Raw genomic sequence first — 18328 nt, forward strand, 5'->3', positions numbered from 1 at the left:
ATAAATTTCAAAGAAGTCTACAGTCGCTCACCCAAATGAATCAAAACCTGGTGAGGTTTGACCATCTTTGAAAATCTAGGTCAGTAGTCAAGTTACACTAACTGCACGTCCTCCTCAGCAGTTTTGCAGGCAGGAGACTCATCCAGTTTTTACTGAAAAAATAAATAAATTACTTCTATTCATAATTTTTAATAAGATCAGTTCTAAATATGTGCAAGAGTCATTACACTCAAGTTAAGCTGAGGTCATCAACAAAAATTAATCAGAAACATATATTTCTTTATCAGCGTTGGCACAGCATTTCCTTAATTGTGTGTCTCCACTGATACCTGCAATGTTTGGCAACTCATATCTGGTGGGGATGCTTGGCAAAAACTTAGTAATTATAACTTTTAATTCATTCAGCTTCTCAAGTCTGGGATCTCTACAAGCCTTAGGCAATACTTGAGGAGACTCCTTTGAAGTGTTATCATAGTAGATTTTTGGGAGCACAATTATGGTGGAGTCACGTCAGTATTTCCCAGTCAGATATCAACAACTGCAGAAGGAGACCAGAGCAAGTCAGTACAATTTGAAGGTTATGTAGTAAAACCTTGGCTTTATTCCTCTTCTAAATGAGCTTTTCTTCCAGCATTTCTGCCCAAGACACAGCTTATGTTAATGAAGTCCTGTCACAAGTACAGTTAAAACACTTCTTTGGTTCAATGTGAGAAGCTTTTCAGGCAAAAAGGCTCTCCTGTCTTCAGTTATGTCTCTATCAGGAGTGTAACTGGAGGAGGGATGGAAGGTTGCTGGCAGACTAGACTAACCTGTTACGGCAATTCAAGGGTGAATATTTTCTCAGTCTTAACAGATGTAGCTATGCCAGCAGAACTATGTAAACTCATAAACAGTGTAAACTTTGCCTCAGTTAATCATAATTTGGATTGACTTGGGCCATGAGTTTGGTTGAGAAATGATTTCAGCAAATGATCCTCATCCAGATCTTTGGAACCTAGATAGACCGCTTGTGGATTTGTACTTTTCATGCAAACAGAGAGAAACAGAATTTGGGCCAGGGTTTCAATTGATTTTGAGAGCAACGTGCATAGATCAAGTCAATGGCATCAAATGATTGATGGGTTCTGGAAAAGTCTAAACAATTAAATTTAAAGGAATTATTGAAATATTTATAGTATAAACATGCAAATAATCTCTAATGTAAAGCATATATTTACAAAACTTTTGCTAAATTCAACACCAAGCTTGATAAATTTCATGTATGACCCCTCATTCCAATGCTTGAAGCTGGCAGCATATTTTGAATATTATAGAAAGTTTCTTAAAAGTTAGTATGTATTTTTGGAACTGTATTTAACTGAAGGGGCAAAAAGTCTTCTGCCTTTGAATTTTGTCTAAGGGCCAAAAAATAGGCTAACTTCAGGCAGTGGCTCTGCTCTTGAACTATTTTTTTACATTAAGAGCCTGTAAAATTCTGCAATATTTTCCATTAGGAATAGAAACAGAAACTACACAAAACAGGTTAGGTTTTCATAGGAAATGGCAGGGAAAAAACTTCCATTGTAGGAGTTATTTTGCAGGGGAATGAATGACTGCTGTGTGCACAGAGGAGCAAATGCAAGTGTAGCCGCTGCCCCGTAGAACCAGGCTCATTTTAACAAGTCACAACAAATGGCATGAGCTGAGCCAAGGAGCTCCGTGTACTTTGTAAGGGACGACTACGTGGACTGTCACCATCACAACTGTTCCCCTTGGTGGCACTCTGAGTACAGAGGTCAAGGACAGAATGGAATTGAAAAGATTTGCTTTTGCACCGTGCCAGCCTGTGTGCTACCTGTTTTTGTAACTAAATGGTGTGACAGTCTGCTTAAGGAGTAAATTTACACTGAACCCTTTATAAACAGTATTTAAACATACCTAGTTTAAAATGGTAACCTTATTCTCTTTAGCAAACCTTTGTGAGAATTGTGATTCTGAGTTCAAATGTCTTTTATAGATGTATTACTGAACTGGAAACAACTTGAAACAAAGCTGTAGTTTGCCAAGAGGCTGGCTAGCCCTGTGAAGAAAGCTTTAAACGGTGAATGATGAAAAGCACGGACAGAATGGAGTAAGTCCAGCAAAAAGCCATGAGGATCATTGAGCAATAAAAGAATCTGACAAAAGCCGGGGCTGAGGGAGCTGGTACTGTTCATCCTGAAAAGGGATCAGGGCACCTTGTCAATGTATAAATATCTGCCAGGTGAGTATGAAGAAGGTGGAGTCAGACCCTTTTCAGCAGTGCTTAGGAATATTCTCAGTAATACAAAACAGTCAGGTAACCTAAGATCACGGGGGAGTGAATGTGTGAGTGGATGAGATTAAAAAGCTGCAGTCCTTTGCTCAGTCTGTATACTGAAATACATGCCAAGCTACAAAGAAACTCACGCTCATGATCAAAGCTACAATGCATCTGGCAAACGAGGTTAGGGTTCGTGCTAGACTGGCCAGTTACTTCAACAGCTCTCTCCTAGAAGCTAAAATCTCTGTTGACTCAGAGGTAATTTTTGGTAGTTTTAAAGGTCCATGAAAATTTGCAACCATACGGAAAAGCAGTTAATTTACTATCTTCGGTCATTGCATTTTTAAGATTAATTTTGTAAGAAAACAGTCAGAAAATTATTTTCAAAGAAACACGACAGTTGAAATTGTTTACAAATGTCCCTAAAACATGCCCTATCAGTGCCATCAAAACATTTTGGTGCCAAAAACTGTGTTAGAGGCATACCATACCAGCTATGAATACCTATAGAATCTGTTCTCACAACTTAACACTTAGAAAAGGTCAATAATATTTCTGGGTATTAATTTCTTAGGTAATATAAAAGAATCTCCAGTGTCCAGACAGTGGACACAAAACTGTCCACATTAAAAGCCATGCAATTAAAATAAATACATTTGATCTGTGTTTCTTCAGAACATTTTCACTGAGTGAACTACATTAACTGCTGTCAAGATAGGCAGAGACACTCTGATAGAAACACTGAGCTGAACTGGGAAACCTTATAAATACCTTTGACATTTACGTGCTGCTTGAATCTATTTAAATAACCACGTCTGTCAGTTATCCTTCTTAGGAGTTTCCACGTATGGCAAGGGCTCAAGAACAGTCTACTACTAAGAACTAATCCATAAATAGTTCGATTTTTGTAGTAGCTATGAACGTCAAAGGCAAATGACACTGTATGTATTAAAATCACACGCATTTCTGATGTTCTCTGGAACTAAAACAATTTGAAAAATACAGCACCCAGGTCATTGTGGTTTTAAATCAAACCACATAAACACAGAAAAAAAATCAAAGCAAAACATATATTATTTTTGCCTTTAAAAGTGCTGTGAAAATGACTGTGCAAGGTTAGTCCCCAGTGTTAAACCTCCATGCATATAATGAATCCTACATTAAAATGTATTTTCTTAATAGGTGAAGGCGAACTTATTAAAAACATTTCTAGGAAAAAGGAGACCAAAGTCATGTTTGAAAGTCCCAGAAAAATGAAACAATTTTTTTGTTATAGTTTCTTACAATAAATCTAAATACAAACGGGAATTAGCATTACTAAAGATAAAATGTCCAGTAGTGTGGAAAACGAGAGTAAAGGAGATGGAACAGAAAATAAATGTCTTATTCCAGCACAGAAACCTTAGAATTAATTACAATGATAATGTTCTGAAATGTTTAAGTGTTTAATTTACAGATTCATTAAAATACTGAGAATACTAAAAAAGCATCAATCCAAATACACTGTATTTTCCTAACTCTAAACTGATGACTTCCATAAATGGTACATTTCTGTACCAAACTAAATTTTAATTTCCATCAAATCACTTCAGCTTCTTGGTTTACTTTACTTATTCATGGTTAATCAATATCTGCACTGAGTCCACAATGAAACATAACATGACTGCTAGAGCAATTGTTGAAAAAAAGCCAACTAAACTGTCTTCCAGACTCAAAATTCATAAAGAACTTCTATTGTTTTCTGATGTTTCTTTCCATGCAATTTCACAAACACTTTACAGAGCAAGAATGCAATTGTAAGACTGAACTTAAGAAAAAAGAAAACAGTTTGTTGAATAAGGATAGTGATAGGACAACCTAGCTGCATCTGAAATGCTTTGTTACAAAGAAATACTTATCACCTTACAGTAGTGCCTAATTAAAATATGAACTTTATTTGTAATCTCAAGTACATATAATGTAATTTATCATTTGTAAAAACAGCTGGGCATGAGGGAGATATAGTGGAACTATAGGCATTTTAGGTGGTCTTGCATATTAAAAAAGTGGGCACACATGAAAATAAAATTATTAGCTTACAAAAATGTTAACACTCCCCACCTCCCATGAAAACTGCATAACTCTGTCAGGTCACCTCTCTTCACCTACTCTCCCTCCAGAGAGTGACAGGCTGCTCTATTTCATAGAATTAATGTAATCACAATATAAAGAACAACTAATATTTGTAAAGTTGGTTTCTCACATGTGATAAAGATGAAGGTTTAAATCTCCTATACAGAAGATCATTTTCTAGAACATTTCAGTTGGGCATGAGACAGATCTCCCATAGACCTTTTCTACTTTGAAGAAACCACTATGTAGTTTGTTCCAAAGTCAGTAGGAAAATATGACCAAATTAATAATGCAAAAAAATGTTCCTATTCCTTCTCACAATTTCATTAGCATGCTTCAACATTCTGGTTTTTAAAGAGGACATGAGAAGTATTGAGCTACAAATCAGGAAGGTGACAGATGAAGAGAAGTAATTTAACTCTGTAGATACATATAAAATTATTTTCTGGTCTCTGTTCCTTTTATATGTATTGATCAAATTATGAAAAAATATTAAAAGATTAAGATATATGTGCATTTATCTGCTGTCTTCTTGTGAACTGTACATGCACACAGTGGTGAGAACTTCTTGCTGTGCTGCTTTTGCAGTGCTGCCCCACCATTGAGGGTCCTATGCTGCCCCCGCACTGCTAGAGGAAAGTAACCCAGCCAGAGAAAAGGAACAAGGCCAGAATTTGTCCATGCTCTGCTGGTTTTCATATGCTTTTTTTAAATCTTTATGGCAACTGCAATCTGGCAAAAATCAGTGTCTCACAGAGTGTTTCATATCACAGCCAGAGGGAAAACTAATGTACTGAGTTAGCTACCATTACAGACCAATCACTGACCTGTTCTTTGTGCACAAGAGGATCAGTGTCAGTTGCCTGTGTTGATTCTTTTAGATCTGTTGATAAAAATGGATGTTGACAGGCTGTAGCCTCTGGCAGATAGACAAAGTTGTACTTTGACAATTACTCTTTTCAAATTAAGAATTGCCAAAGGGTGTATGGTCTATTTTCCTTATAATAAGAAGCTCTTTCTGCTCTCTGATCCCTGTGGATGTCACAAATAGACATTAGTCACATTGCAGCTCTCCTACTGTGCTGAAATTCGGATCTATTTCAATGAACATAACTAATTTGCTGCCATAGTTGGCACGCAAACTCAGCTGTCTTACTCATGTAGCCCTGGGATGTTTGCTCCTAAAATTCAACGGTTTTCATCACTCCTTTTCCATTCATGTGAGTAATGCTGAACCTAGAATGGTAATTAACTTCAAACACATTATAACGCAACCAGACTCAAGGTTCCCTCTTTGCCCACTCTGGCATTTTCAGGCTATTTAAGAGAGCAGAGATATCCCATGTTTTCTGAAGAAGTCACAGAAGAAACTACATTACTTGTAGGACCCTGTCCAGAAATTTGCACCCATAGAGTAAAAATTTTACTATCTCCTGTACTTAATTTGAATTCAAGCCATTTTCTGATTTTACTGTTTCCTTTAAAAAATATTATATATGTCATATCTGGCTGTGCTGAGTCAAATTCTAATTACTTTGCCCCACCTTCACCTGGGTAAATCACTTGAGGAAGCTCAGGCCTTTGTAAGGTCTTTAGGATTTCACCCATTTTGTGCATGTTAACTTCATAGCTATTGACTTTTAGTAGTAACAATTTCGATGATATCCTGACTATTCTGAGGAAAACTACACTTTGCAATTTTAAAATTTTCTCTGCAACATTCTGTTTTCCTCCCCTTAAGTACCTCTCACAAATACACGTGTGTACATCTGAGCACGTGTATAATGTGGGCTAAGTAAGTGGAATTCCTCGTATTGAGTTTCAGTGGGAACTTTTGTGTGTATGGTACAACATACAAACTGAATGAAGGAGATAACACACAGGTATACATACCTACACATCCAACAATTTTATAAGGTCTAAGAATTAATTGGTTAGTTTAAAATGCTGAAATGATTCCCTCAGGATTTATGAGCTAAGAATGCTCAGGGGTTTAGTGTCCTGACGTCTCTTTAATTAGTAGTCTCCAAGATCTCCCACTAAGAAGATGCTAAGCCAGTGCCTTCTGTCATGCTTCAAGAGTTTTAGAAGGCTTAGAAGCCATAGAGGAAGGTGAATGTACTATGCTTGTGAGCTATACAAGATGTACAAAGTACTGTTTTCTTACTAGTATAAGGTTAGAACTTCAAGCTACCACTCTTGCTTGGATGGTGATGCGGTTCTAAAAGAAATCCTAAGAAGAATCAGCAAAAATGGGTGAGGTAAATAAAGATGATGTTGAAAAATACTTGGAGAACAACCCCCAGTTTGCCAAGGAGTATTTCGACCGAAAATTGAGGGCAGAAGTGCTGGGAAGTATCTTTAAAGTGAGCGCTGGAGATGTGAAGGAAGGAGTCAGCTTCAAAGACATGTCCCGTCTGGAGGAATGTAACATACTTTTTGAGCTGCTAACAGAAATCCAAGATGAAGCAGGCACTATGGAAAAGATTGTGCACAAGGCCCTGCAGAGGTTGGCACAGCTGCTGGCAGCTGATCGGTGTAGTATGTTTATTTGTCGTGCCCGAAATGGTATTCCAGAGGTAGCAACCAGGCTTCTTGATGTCACTCCAACTTCCAGCTATGAGCAGAATTTGGTGAATCCAGACAACGAGACTGTTTTTCCTTTGGATATCGGGATAGCGGGATGGGTTGCTCATACCAAGAAGTTTTTTAATATACCTGATGTAAAAAAGGTAAGTGACTCCTCTTGGGGAATAAGATTCTGAGTATTTGCTTACTTAGCTTCCTGCACAGGGCTTGCAGTATGGAGTTGTTCTTCAAAAACATTACAGAGACAGGAATCCAGACCAAAAGCATGAGAAGAGCAGCAGCAGAATTTGCTTAAAATCCAGTAGAGCCATGTCATGTAGCCTAGTGAGGTGTTTCCAGTACCCTTGCACCACAGTTGTAAAGTAATTTACTATACTAAGGGAGAAGAATATTAGATTAATAGACACAGAGAAGTATTTGTGTTTCGGTTGAACCAAGGCAGGCTCCTACTCTGTTGCTGGTATGGGCTTTCAGATGTTCTCCCTTATCATCCCCTGTTGCCATACATGCACCTCTGAATATAATTAATTTGCAGCTTTTGTAATGAGGATGCTTCCTTATAAGTAGGCAAATGAAACCAGATGAAGATGATGTCAACATATATGTTCAGTTTGAAGTTTGACTTTGAATTTAAAATGGCTCCAAAGCTGTAGTATGATGGGATCCAAGGCTTTTGTTTGGAACCCTCTATAGAAGAGAACTAATGAGTCAGAGCTGCTCTGGCATTTTCAGAGGTCCTGTTGAATTTGCACAGAATCATGTTCTTTAGTTATGGTGCTGGTAAGGGTTATTACAAATAATTAAAATGATGATTTATCTAATAGAAATTAAACATGCATGAATAAGAACTGCTTTAGAATCTGCTCTGAAATACACAGGGAAACATAAATGTACTCTTGCTGTTGTAGATTTCTTTAAAACAGCAAACTTTATGTTACCAATTGATGACACCATCTCTTTTTTGTTTTATGTGCAAAAGCTCAGCATAATCAAATGGTGCTAAGATAGTTGTAAAGGATGACAGACTGGCTTCTTAGTATTTCCTAGACAGTCAATTTTAAATTCTGGGGCATTTTAGAGATGGAAACCATCTCAGTGTCCTAAGTATAACACAAACAGCAATAACTGTTTTACACTGAAATTATCTATGTTCTCCAGGAGGTAAACAAAAAGTGATGTGTTTTATCACCTTAAAAGCTGGCAGGCATAAATAAATATAGGACTACTTTCAAAGCTCAGAAACAAATGAATATATTTATATATATGTGAAAAGAACATTCCAATATGTAGTAAACTACCTCAAACGTAAGTAGGAATCATGGGATCAAACAGAAGAATGACTGATTTGAGAAAACAAATCAGTTGATTGTTAACTGCCCACTAAGATGCTTTCTTCAATGGCTGCTGTTCTGACAAGAAGCATCTGACTTACTGCCTCTTACCAGCACATGGGGAGATTGGAGGATAATCCTTCTAAATTCATAAGGCTGATTACATGAGAAAAGATCAGGAGGATCAAAAAAGATGTGCCTTCTATCAGACACTGCACTGCTCTTAATATCATTATGTGAGAGGTGCCCAGAGCAGGGCTGCCCAAATATTTCTCCGTTAGTAATAACATTTGTTCAAAATGTTGTGACAAATACAATTTGAATATGCTTAAATAAGAGAACCTCTCTGTCCCTCTAATCCTGCTAGGTATACATTTTGCACTCATATATTAATTGACATTGTCTGAATATCTGTTCAGCTATTATTAATGTGCAGTTAAGCTATGATGCTATTAATCCACATTTGGTAAATAAACATCATCGAAACATTGACATCTTATAAGTTAATAACAAAAATCATAGAGGCTTCTCTGGGACCAAGATTTGTTATTTAAAAACAGCCCTGAAGGTCTCAAAACTGTCAGCATTTCTATTCTATTTATAAAAAAAATTGTGTCCAAATCCACACTCCTCACACTGGCAAAGCTCCCACTAACGTCAGCTCAGTCTTCACCTCTCTAAGGAACCCAGAACTACAGTTTTAATCTGTAACATTTAAGGAGTATAATTGGTCTATGGCAACAGAAATAGGGAGTCACTGAAGGCTTCAGCATGTTTTTGAAAGGATAATTATTTTTCAGATCACTTTGTGCGCACTTCAACCAAACTAGATTGTCTCTCACCAAAATCCTGAGTAAAAAGTGACAAGTAGAGTTAAGCCAGAGAGGAATTTTGCCTGACGTGCTTTGTCAGAATACAATATGTGCAATGAATAATTCTAGATGGCTATAGTACTTGTAAAGATGTCATATCTAACCACTTTCTACTGTTGATACAATCCATGTCCAAATAGCATAGTGTTATTTAAGCCTTAAGTACACGACATTGACAAACTCACGGTGAGACATTTTCGTGCTTCAATCACCACCCCTTTATAACAAGAGTGAATGTAATGAAAGATCACAACAGTAATAACTCATTGAAAAAAAAGACTCCACTTTTAGTGCCTGGTAGCCAGTTCTTTGGGGATTATCTCCTTTTTCAACCTGGAAAGGTACCAATAAACGTGAGGAAGCTCCTCATCCTGACTAATGCTTCAGAAAAGAAAAGCAGAGGAAAAGATACAGACTTTCCATAATTAACTTAGTAGACAGAACAGTCCCCTCCTGCACAAGATTATGAACCTGTTGAATGCAGGAGCTAATAGCATTTAATCCAGGATTTAACAGCAGTGAGAAACAGGAGGCCGGACAGGACCACAACCCTAATAATTTGCCATTATTTCCAGGGTCTGGCAGAGTATGTGAGTCAAATACTCCAAAGTAAAATAATAGACTGCATAAAATTTAATATGTTCATTAATATTCTTTAATAATTAACTGATAACATGGACAACATGATAAAGAAGAGTGCAATTACCTTATATCTTTTCCTAAGGCATTATTTCCACGTAAAACTAAGAGCTAAGAAATAATTAAATAAGGAGCATTTCTTTTGGGGAACAGAAATCTCACATTCTCAGCCTATAAGAACAAATAATAAAGACTATAAATATATAATTTTCTTTAATCCATCATGTATTTAAATTCTTGCATTATTCCTTTTAATTCAGAGATACTTAAAGCAAAGATTTAACTGAGGACTGGAAACTCAATTCCTGCTTATAGTAGAATATAAAATTATATAAATATTGAAAAAATGTTTCAAAAGAAGTAAAGGCTTTAGGATTAGATCCAGAAAAGGAGTCAGATGTTCTGATGCTAAAATAACAAGCCCTCAGTTTTAGTCATCGTACGCTGGAATCCATAACCCCCAGTGAAATAAAGAAATAACAGAGGGTGAAGAGAATCTGGTGCTTCCAACTCATTAAGCAGCCAGAGCAGTGATCATTACGGGATCTAACATAACTACCGGAGTCCTGTGATACAAAATGACTTAAATACATCTCCAAGTTGCAAGCACTTGTATCATCTCTTTGTAAACTGATCCACCTTCAGTTTGCATAAGTCTTCTTTTTTCTGGGAGCTCTACTTCTCTTTAATACAAGGGTAGGAGAGATTTCAATTCCAGGCCCATCTGAAGTGACAGGAGTTTCAGATTCATGGGAATGTGCCTGTGCTCAAACTCCAGGCTGGTGAAGTCCCTGCTGACTGTAAAAGGGGAAACATAATCCCCAAGTCTATGGGACCTGATGAGATGCATCCCAGAGTCCTGAGGGAACTGGCTGATGTGGTTGCCAAGCCACTCTCCATGATATTTGAAAAGTCATGGCAATCAGGAGGAGTCCCTGGTGACTGGAAGAAGGGAAACGTTGCTCCCATTTTTGAAAAGGGTAGAAACAACCCTGGGAACTACCAACTTGTCAGCCCCACCTCTGTGCCTGGGAAGATCATGGAACAGATCCTTCTAGAACCTATGCTAAAGCACATGGAGGACAGGGAGATGATTAATGGCAGCCAGCATGGTTTCACGAGGGGCAAGTCCTGTCTGACCAGCTTGGTGGCTTTCTATGATGAGATAACCGCAGTAGTGGACACAGGTAAACCGATGGATGTGATCTATCTAGACTTCTGTAAAGCTAGAAGAGATCCATGACAAGTGGTGTCCCTCAGGGGTCTGTTCTGGGACCGTGCTGTTTAATATCTTCATCAATTATATTGACAGCGAGATTGAGTGCACCCTCAGCAAGTTTGCAGTGGACACCAAGCTGAGGGGTGCAGTTGCCACATCAGAAGGATGGGATGTCATCCAGAGGGACCTGGGCAGACTGGAGAAGTGGGCCTCTGAGAACCTCATGAGGTTCAACAAGGCCAAGTGTAAGGTCCTGCACCTGGGTCGGGGCAATCCCCATTTTCAGTACACGATGGTGGATGATGTGCTAGAAAGCAGCGCTGCAGAGAAGGACTTGGAGGTGCTGGTCAATGAGAAGCTCAACATGAGCCGGCAATGTGCTCTCGCAGCCCAGAAGGCCAACTGTATTCTGGGCTGCATTCAAAGAAGCGTGGCCAGCAGGTCAAGGGAAGTGATTCTGCTCCTCTATTCCTCTCTTGTGAGACCTCATCTGGAATACTGTGTCTAGTTCTGGAATCCTCAATGTAAGAAGGATATGGAGCTGTTGGAATGGGTCCAGAGGAGGGCTACAAAGATGATCAGAGGGCTGGAGCACCTTCCCTATGAGGACAGGCTGAGAGTTGAGGTTGTTCCACCTGGAGAAGAGAAGGCTCTGAGGGAATCTTATAGTGACCTTCCAGTATCTGAAGGGTGCCACATGAAAGCTTGAGAGGGACTGTGGTGATAAAGGCTTGTGGTGATAGGATGAGGGGCAATGGGTATAAACTGGAGAGAGGCAGATTTAGACTAGACATTAGGAAGAAATTCTTCACCATGAGGGTGGTGAGGCCTTGGGCAGCCTGGTCTAGTGAGAGGTGTCCCTGCCTGTGGCAGGAGGGTTGGAACTCAATGATCTTCAAGGTCCCTTCTAACCAAAACTATTCTATGATTCCATGATTTCTAAAAAAAGGGAAAAAGAAAGACCTGGGGAACTGCAGACTTCTAAGTCTCACCTCTGTGCCTAGGAAGATCATGGATTAAATGCTCCTGGAAACTCTGCTGAGGCACACAGAAAATAAGGAGGTGATTGGTGACAGCCAACAAGGCTTCACTAAGGGAAAATCATGCCTGACAAGTTTGGTGGCCTTCTATGATAGGGCTACAGATGGAGACTTGTCATGAGTGGTGTCCCTCCAGGGTTTGTATTGGTACCAGTACTGTTTAATATCTTCATCAGTGACATAGACAGCAGGATCAAGGGCACTCTCAGCAAGTTTGCAGACAACACCAAGCTGAGTGGTGCAGTTGACACACCTGAGGGCCAAGATGCCATCCAAAGGGACCTGGACAAGCCTGACAAGTGGGTCCATGTGACGCTCATGAGGTTCAACAAGGCCAAGTGCAAGGTCCTGCACCTGGGTCAGGGTAACCCCTGGTATCAATATTAGCTGGAGATTAAGTAATTAAGACAGCCCTGCTGAGAGAGACTTGGGGGTACTGGTGGAGGAAAAACTGGACATGGGCCAGCAATGTGCACTCACAGCCCAGAAAGCCAATCATATCCTGGGCTGCATCAAAAGAAACGTGACCAGCAAGTCAACAGAAGTGAGTCTCCCCCTCTACTCAGCTCTGATGAGACCTCACCTGGAGTCCTGTGTTCAGTCCTGGAGTCCTCAGCCCAGGAAGGACATGGAACATCTTCCATATGAGGACAAACTGAAAGAGCTGGGCTTGTTTAGCCTAGAGAAGAGAAGGCTCCATGGAGAACTTATAGTAGCCTTCCAGTGCTTTAAAGGAGGTCTACAGAAAAGAGAAGGAGGGGCTTTTTATCAGGGATTGCAGTGATAGGGTGAGGGGTAACGATTTTAAGCTGAAGTAGGGGAGATTTAGACTAGATATTAGGAAGAATTTTTTTACTGTGAGGGTGGTGAGGCACTGACAGGTTGCCCAGAGAAGTTGTGAATGTCCCATCCCTGAAGATGTTTAAGGCCAGGTGGGATCGGGCTTTGAGCAACCCAACCCAGTGGAAGGTGTCCCCTCACATGGCAGGGGGGTTGGAAGTGGATGATCTTTAAGGTCCCTTGCAACCCAAACTATTCTGTGAATCTATGAAAACCAAGGTGTAAATGTTATCTGTGCGACATGAACAAAATAACCTTGTGCTGCTTCTGAAAAAGGCTCCCAGACAAGGAAGCAAAGTCTTATTGCTAAGTCTTGTTTCCTAGTATTTCAAACTACAGGTGTAGTGAAGATGCTGATGGTGTGAATTAAAAGTAATTGGGAATAAACGAGAGGTGAATGGGAATAAGTGGAGATGTGAGAAGCCTCAGTACTAACAAGCTGAGTTCCTATTACCTCAAATGAACCAGAGCAGTGAATCTTTACTCTGACTATCTGATCATGGAAGACACATCCTTGTTCCTTTATTCTTTTGTTTTGAGTTGCTTCTCCCTCTTCTCCATCTCTCTGTCTTTCCTGCATTTGTATAAATTACATACCTTTTGCATGCGCAATGGCAACTAAATTAGCAATGGTTACACTGTCTCATTATTTAGAATATTTTTTTCATTTTCTGATCAAATTTACACTCAATGGATAATTTACGCAACAGACTTTGACCTGGAGTTTCCAAAAGTGTCAAACTCACTTGCCTTAGGCTGCATTTTGCTGTTAATCCAATCAGAAATGCTCAAGGCTTAGCTTGGTGCTCTAGAGCACAGCATTGCAAATCACAGGATAACATTACGAACTGGGAGATGTACATCCTTTATTAAATAACGTAGGACAGGTGAACATTGGAATGATGGCCTTCATTGTTTTGTAAGCTGGGCATAGAATAAAGGCTGTGAAAGATTAGAAATTCAGAGCTCTTTTTCAGAGTTTGCTTAATGAATTGTAGGACATCTAAGATCAGCCAATGAAGAAGAATTCATCACAAAAGAAATAAAGTCTTTAAAAACTTGTGAAAGGAAACACAGAACATGTCAGTTCCAAGAAAGGAACTGAGATCTGCAGGGAGAACTATGAAATAAGAGAGACACCAGTTGTTTCTTTTTTTCTGGGCAGTCTGTCAGTCAGAACTTTTCAGAAACAATAAAGTAACAGGTCTTTTTTTAAAAAAACCCTACATAACTGTAAAGTATTACCTCCTTGAGCAGTCTTTTAGAATTAACTTTCTTCTCAAAATGCCTGTGGTTCCCATGGGATTGAGTTTTTCTCAATTGTATTTGTTTTGCCTTATTACAAACACAAACTTACAGTTGTGTAGCTACAATTCAGAATCAGATGTGGAATAGGCTCAGTAAGAAAGTTGATTTGCAACTGCTGTATGAGGAAAGTAAAAATTATTTAGAAAGAATGGCATTATTTTCCCCTTTAACAGAGGTGTAATCACACTGTTTTCACAACAGTGAGTAACTCCTGATTTCATAAATACAACTGCTAGCTGTGAGATGAAAATTAGGCTTATAAAACTTCAGTGAATTAAAAACTTGAGGCCAAAAGATCTAAGCATAGAGCATTATATTGATATTTTATTGGTAAGTGGTTAATAATAATAATAATAAGAAGAAGAAGGAGTACTGTTAGTAAGTTACAGTGAGATAAAACTGGTGTCATGGTTTTGAGAATCAAGAAACATGAATTAGCTACTAATTTCAAGTGCATAGGCTATATCCATAGTAGCCTGTCAACCCCCTCTCTGATTACCCATCACCTATAAAAGAAAGATGCACACAAAGAGGCATCCTGATTTTCCACTCCTGTACACTGGCACTAGCTTAATGCATGTTGCATACCTTAGGATTCAGTAAGTAGCTATGCATCTTAGCTTTAAATGGACATAGTAGAAAATGCTTGCAATTGCACTACAGTTGGAGAGTTATCAATAAATCATCTTTCTCTCATTTATTTAAAAAGCCTATTTTATGATTTACTTGGGAGTTGAAGTTCAAATCTTGCTCTGAAAGATTGTTGGATTCAAAAGATCAGGCTCAAATAAACATAGAAATAGGCTCAAATATAAAATCCTCACATTCATATATTCATGGCAACAACGAGACACTTTTCTGGTGCTATAACGCATATTTCTGGTTTATCTATGAAGTTGATTTTCCAGACATTGTGAAAAGTAATTTTCCTTGAAAATAAAAGGAGCTCGTGTTATCAAGAGAAAACATTTAAAAACCTTGATTGGAAATAAAGGCTTTGAAACTCCTGGCAATTATGTGCAAAATATTGAATAATGAAAAGCCTAAATCTAAGGACAAATTTTTGCTTGTCTATGCGTGTCATGTGCAATCTAGGTACTACTCAGGATGGCTTCTGGTTACTGAACTTTTTGTTTATTAACGCAGATTTGCATTCTTTAAATTTTTCCTATCATTTGCAAAAATTGTATGACTTCTTCTGCACATTTTTGAACACCACTGCTTTTACCTTCAGTCTGGAGTTACTAAACAAATTAAGATTCTTCACCTGTGTCCTGCTGATTCAGCTCACCTGGTGTGTACAAGTCTCTTTTAAAGATTCAGAAATCTAGGACTGTCTGAAATTTGTGTTTATTCCCTCATAGCGGCACACAGCACTCTAAAACCAGGAACTTGGGCCTTGCCGCTGCGTTAGATGCTCTTGGTGAGGCAGAGAGGTCAAATTGGGGCCAAGAAAACCAGGGTCAAATTCTCTATCTGATTCACTTTACTTAGAATGGCTAAAACAGTAAGAGATTCAGAAACTGTTCCGGAGGCTCAGAAAGACACCCCAAAACAGAACGATCAGAAAAAATAAAATAAAATATTTCCATGTAATAACACTCTTGTTTAGCAGATTTCAAGGCAGTATTTGATTCTTACGCAGGAGAGACAGATTGACTGGCATTTTCCCTGGATGTCTGTTAAGTGTGATACCCCTATACCTTTCTCTGAGGAAAAGAGAAAACAGGAACTTTGCCACTCCTCGCCACCTCTTGACGTTCTCATTTAGCACCAATCACTCACCACCTTGAGAAATCAGAAGCGCACCTGTTAAAGAAAATTCAAGGATAATCCACCATTGACTGTAGACCACGACTTGAGTGCTCATGTCTCTGAAGAAGCTGAGTACTGACCTGTTGAAGTGGCAGATGTGAGGGGATGGAAAAGGCTCAATGAAGACAGTTTGGCTCTTTCAGTGGCTCAGTAGAACCACGTCAGTTCTCTGTATGTAAATATTGACAGTTTTCAGTCCCCCAACTCATAACTCAGCTCATTTAGATGTATTGTTGTAAAAAAGTCACAAAACACAACAACCCTTAACAAAGAGATTTCCCTGAGAAATTTAAAATCGTTTTCTTTTAAGTTAGAGAGAACACTTAAGCATTTCAAAGAAAAACCAAGATTTTTTTTTTTTTTTTTCTATGAGGAAATTTAACAGATTTCCATGAAACGTGAACTGGCCCCCAGTATTATTTACACAAAAGAATGAAAACAATAGCTTTTATGAACCCCTCCTGAGCACTCGCTTTCAAGGATGAAAGCAGTGTGGTACTTAGCTGTGGCTTGTCCACTTGTCACGTGGTTTCATTCCCACAGGATCACACACCCAACAAAAGCAGCTTTGTGTCCTGATCCCCAGGTCCTACACCCTGCCATTAACCAGAAGAACATGTTGGGCTGGGAGCAGCAGATTGGGAGCCTGTCAGTCAGGAAGGAGTAATAAACAGCTCAGCCAGATGAATACCTGCTGAGGATGCCTCTCTGCCAGAAGCATTTCTATCAATATACATTCAGGAGAGATGGTAGTTTTAAATACTGTGTATTGGGACAGCATTATGAATTTTATCTACAGAAATAATTAAATAATAATAAATATTAACATTGCTATGAAGTCATTTTCTTACATGCGAGATTCTCAGGTAAACAGAAACTCTTCATAGATTATTCTAGATTTTCTCATATTTTTAGTTCCTCATCATTCTAATAAGAACCTGTACAGAACTTGGTTTCAGAAGGTATATTCATAGCCCATGTGTAAGTTAAGCTTGAACATGTAACTTGAAAAGATTGAGTATTGAGTATAACTATTTGTTATGCATTTCATTTGTGCCCTCCCCCCCCCCCTTTTTTTTCCAGAACAACCATTTTTCTGACTTTATGGACAAAAAAACTGGTTATACAACACTCAGTATGATGGCAACCCCAATTGTGCAGGGTAAAGAGGTGCTCGCTGTTGTGATGGCACTCAACAAAGTAAATGCCACTGAGTTCTCAAAAGAGGATGAAGAGGTAATAACCTGAAATGTCACACAACATTACAGTTGTTAGTTCCACAAGCAGTTCTAGTGAATCTCCCTCATGATTTGATACTTTTGTCTTATTTTTGCTCTTTGTCATTTGTAGGTGTTTAAAAAATACCTCAGTTTTATATCTTTGGCCCTAAGACACCATCATACTGCGTACCTCTACAACATTGAATCCCGAAGAAGTCAGGTATAGAAGAATTTGTTAATCATTATGCTTCTTTTTTGTATGAAATCATTATCATTCCCACTATTTTATGTTCTTGCAAGCTTATTGAAGTAACAATAACATCCCTTTAGATTTTTTCATTTGAGAACACTAATGCAGCTTATTTTATTCTGTAATGTCTAGGATTCATATGGTTATGTTTTCTTACTGTTGTTAACATTTACCCTCATTCTCTTTTGTTATAAATAGATGCTCTTGTGGTCTGCCAACAAAGTATTTGAAGAGTTAACAGATATAGAGCGGCAGTTTCACAAAGCACTGTATACTATTCGAATGTATTTGAATTGTGAAAGATATTCTGTCGGTCTGCTGGACATGACTAAAGAGAAGGTAACAATCATTTTGCCAAGTTGATAGAAATGCACTACTTCTAACTTTAAGTTATAAAATCCATCCTTCTAATTAATTTGTTCCGTGTTTTTCCAGCGCAAAGTTACCATGCAAAGTTTGGGATAGTTTATATAAAATATAACCACATTACAAAAAGTACATGCAATATATAAGCATAGAAAAGGATACAACCATGATAAACATAAGGGCTAATTCTGAAATAATTTTTCATATTAGTAATTCCATCTAAGAAAAGGTAGAAGAGAGAAGAGCAGGTCTGATTATTGCTTTATAAACAACTGCCTTCTAAAATAAAAATTTAGGCATGTAACCACCCAGACATAAGCTTCAGATTAGCCTGCACTTTGCTGCCAAACATATCTTTCCTGGAATTTATTTAACAATTTTTTAAAATATTTTCTGAAATGTGACCATAGCACAGCTATGGAGAAGGAAATGTCATGATATCTACC

At 38.4% G+C, this 18328-nt stretch overlaps 1 protein-coding gene across 2 annotated transcripts in view; it reads left to right on the plus strand.

Annotated features, from left to right (window-relative positions):
* Window positions 1-6434: 6434 nt before the first annotated feature.
* Window positions 6435-18328, plus strand: part of PDE6C (phosphodiesterase 6C) — a 28889-nt gene continuing 16995 nt past the window's right edge. For both annotated transcript variants that reach the window (XM_054072131.1, XM_009570661.2), the window contains exons 1-4: window positions 6435-7125; window positions 17130-17282; window positions 17397-17486; window positions 17715-17855. In XM_054072131.1, the coding sequence (XP_053928106.1) occupies window positions 6646-7125; window positions 17130-17282; window positions 17397-17486; window positions 17715-17855 (864 nt within the window). In that variant the 5' untranslated portion in view covers window positions 6435-6645. The remainder of the gene's footprint in view (window positions 7126-17129; window positions 17283-17396; window positions 17487-17714; window positions 17856-18328) is intronic.

Source organism: Cuculus canorus, chromosome 7, assembly GCF_017976375.1.
Source record: "Cuculus canorus isolate bCucCan1 chromosome 7, bCucCan1.pri, whole genome shotgun sequence".
In the NCBI taxonomy this organism is placed as follows: domain Eukaryota; kingdom Metazoa; phylum Chordata; class Aves; order Cuculiformes; family Cuculidae; genus Cuculus; species Cuculus canorus.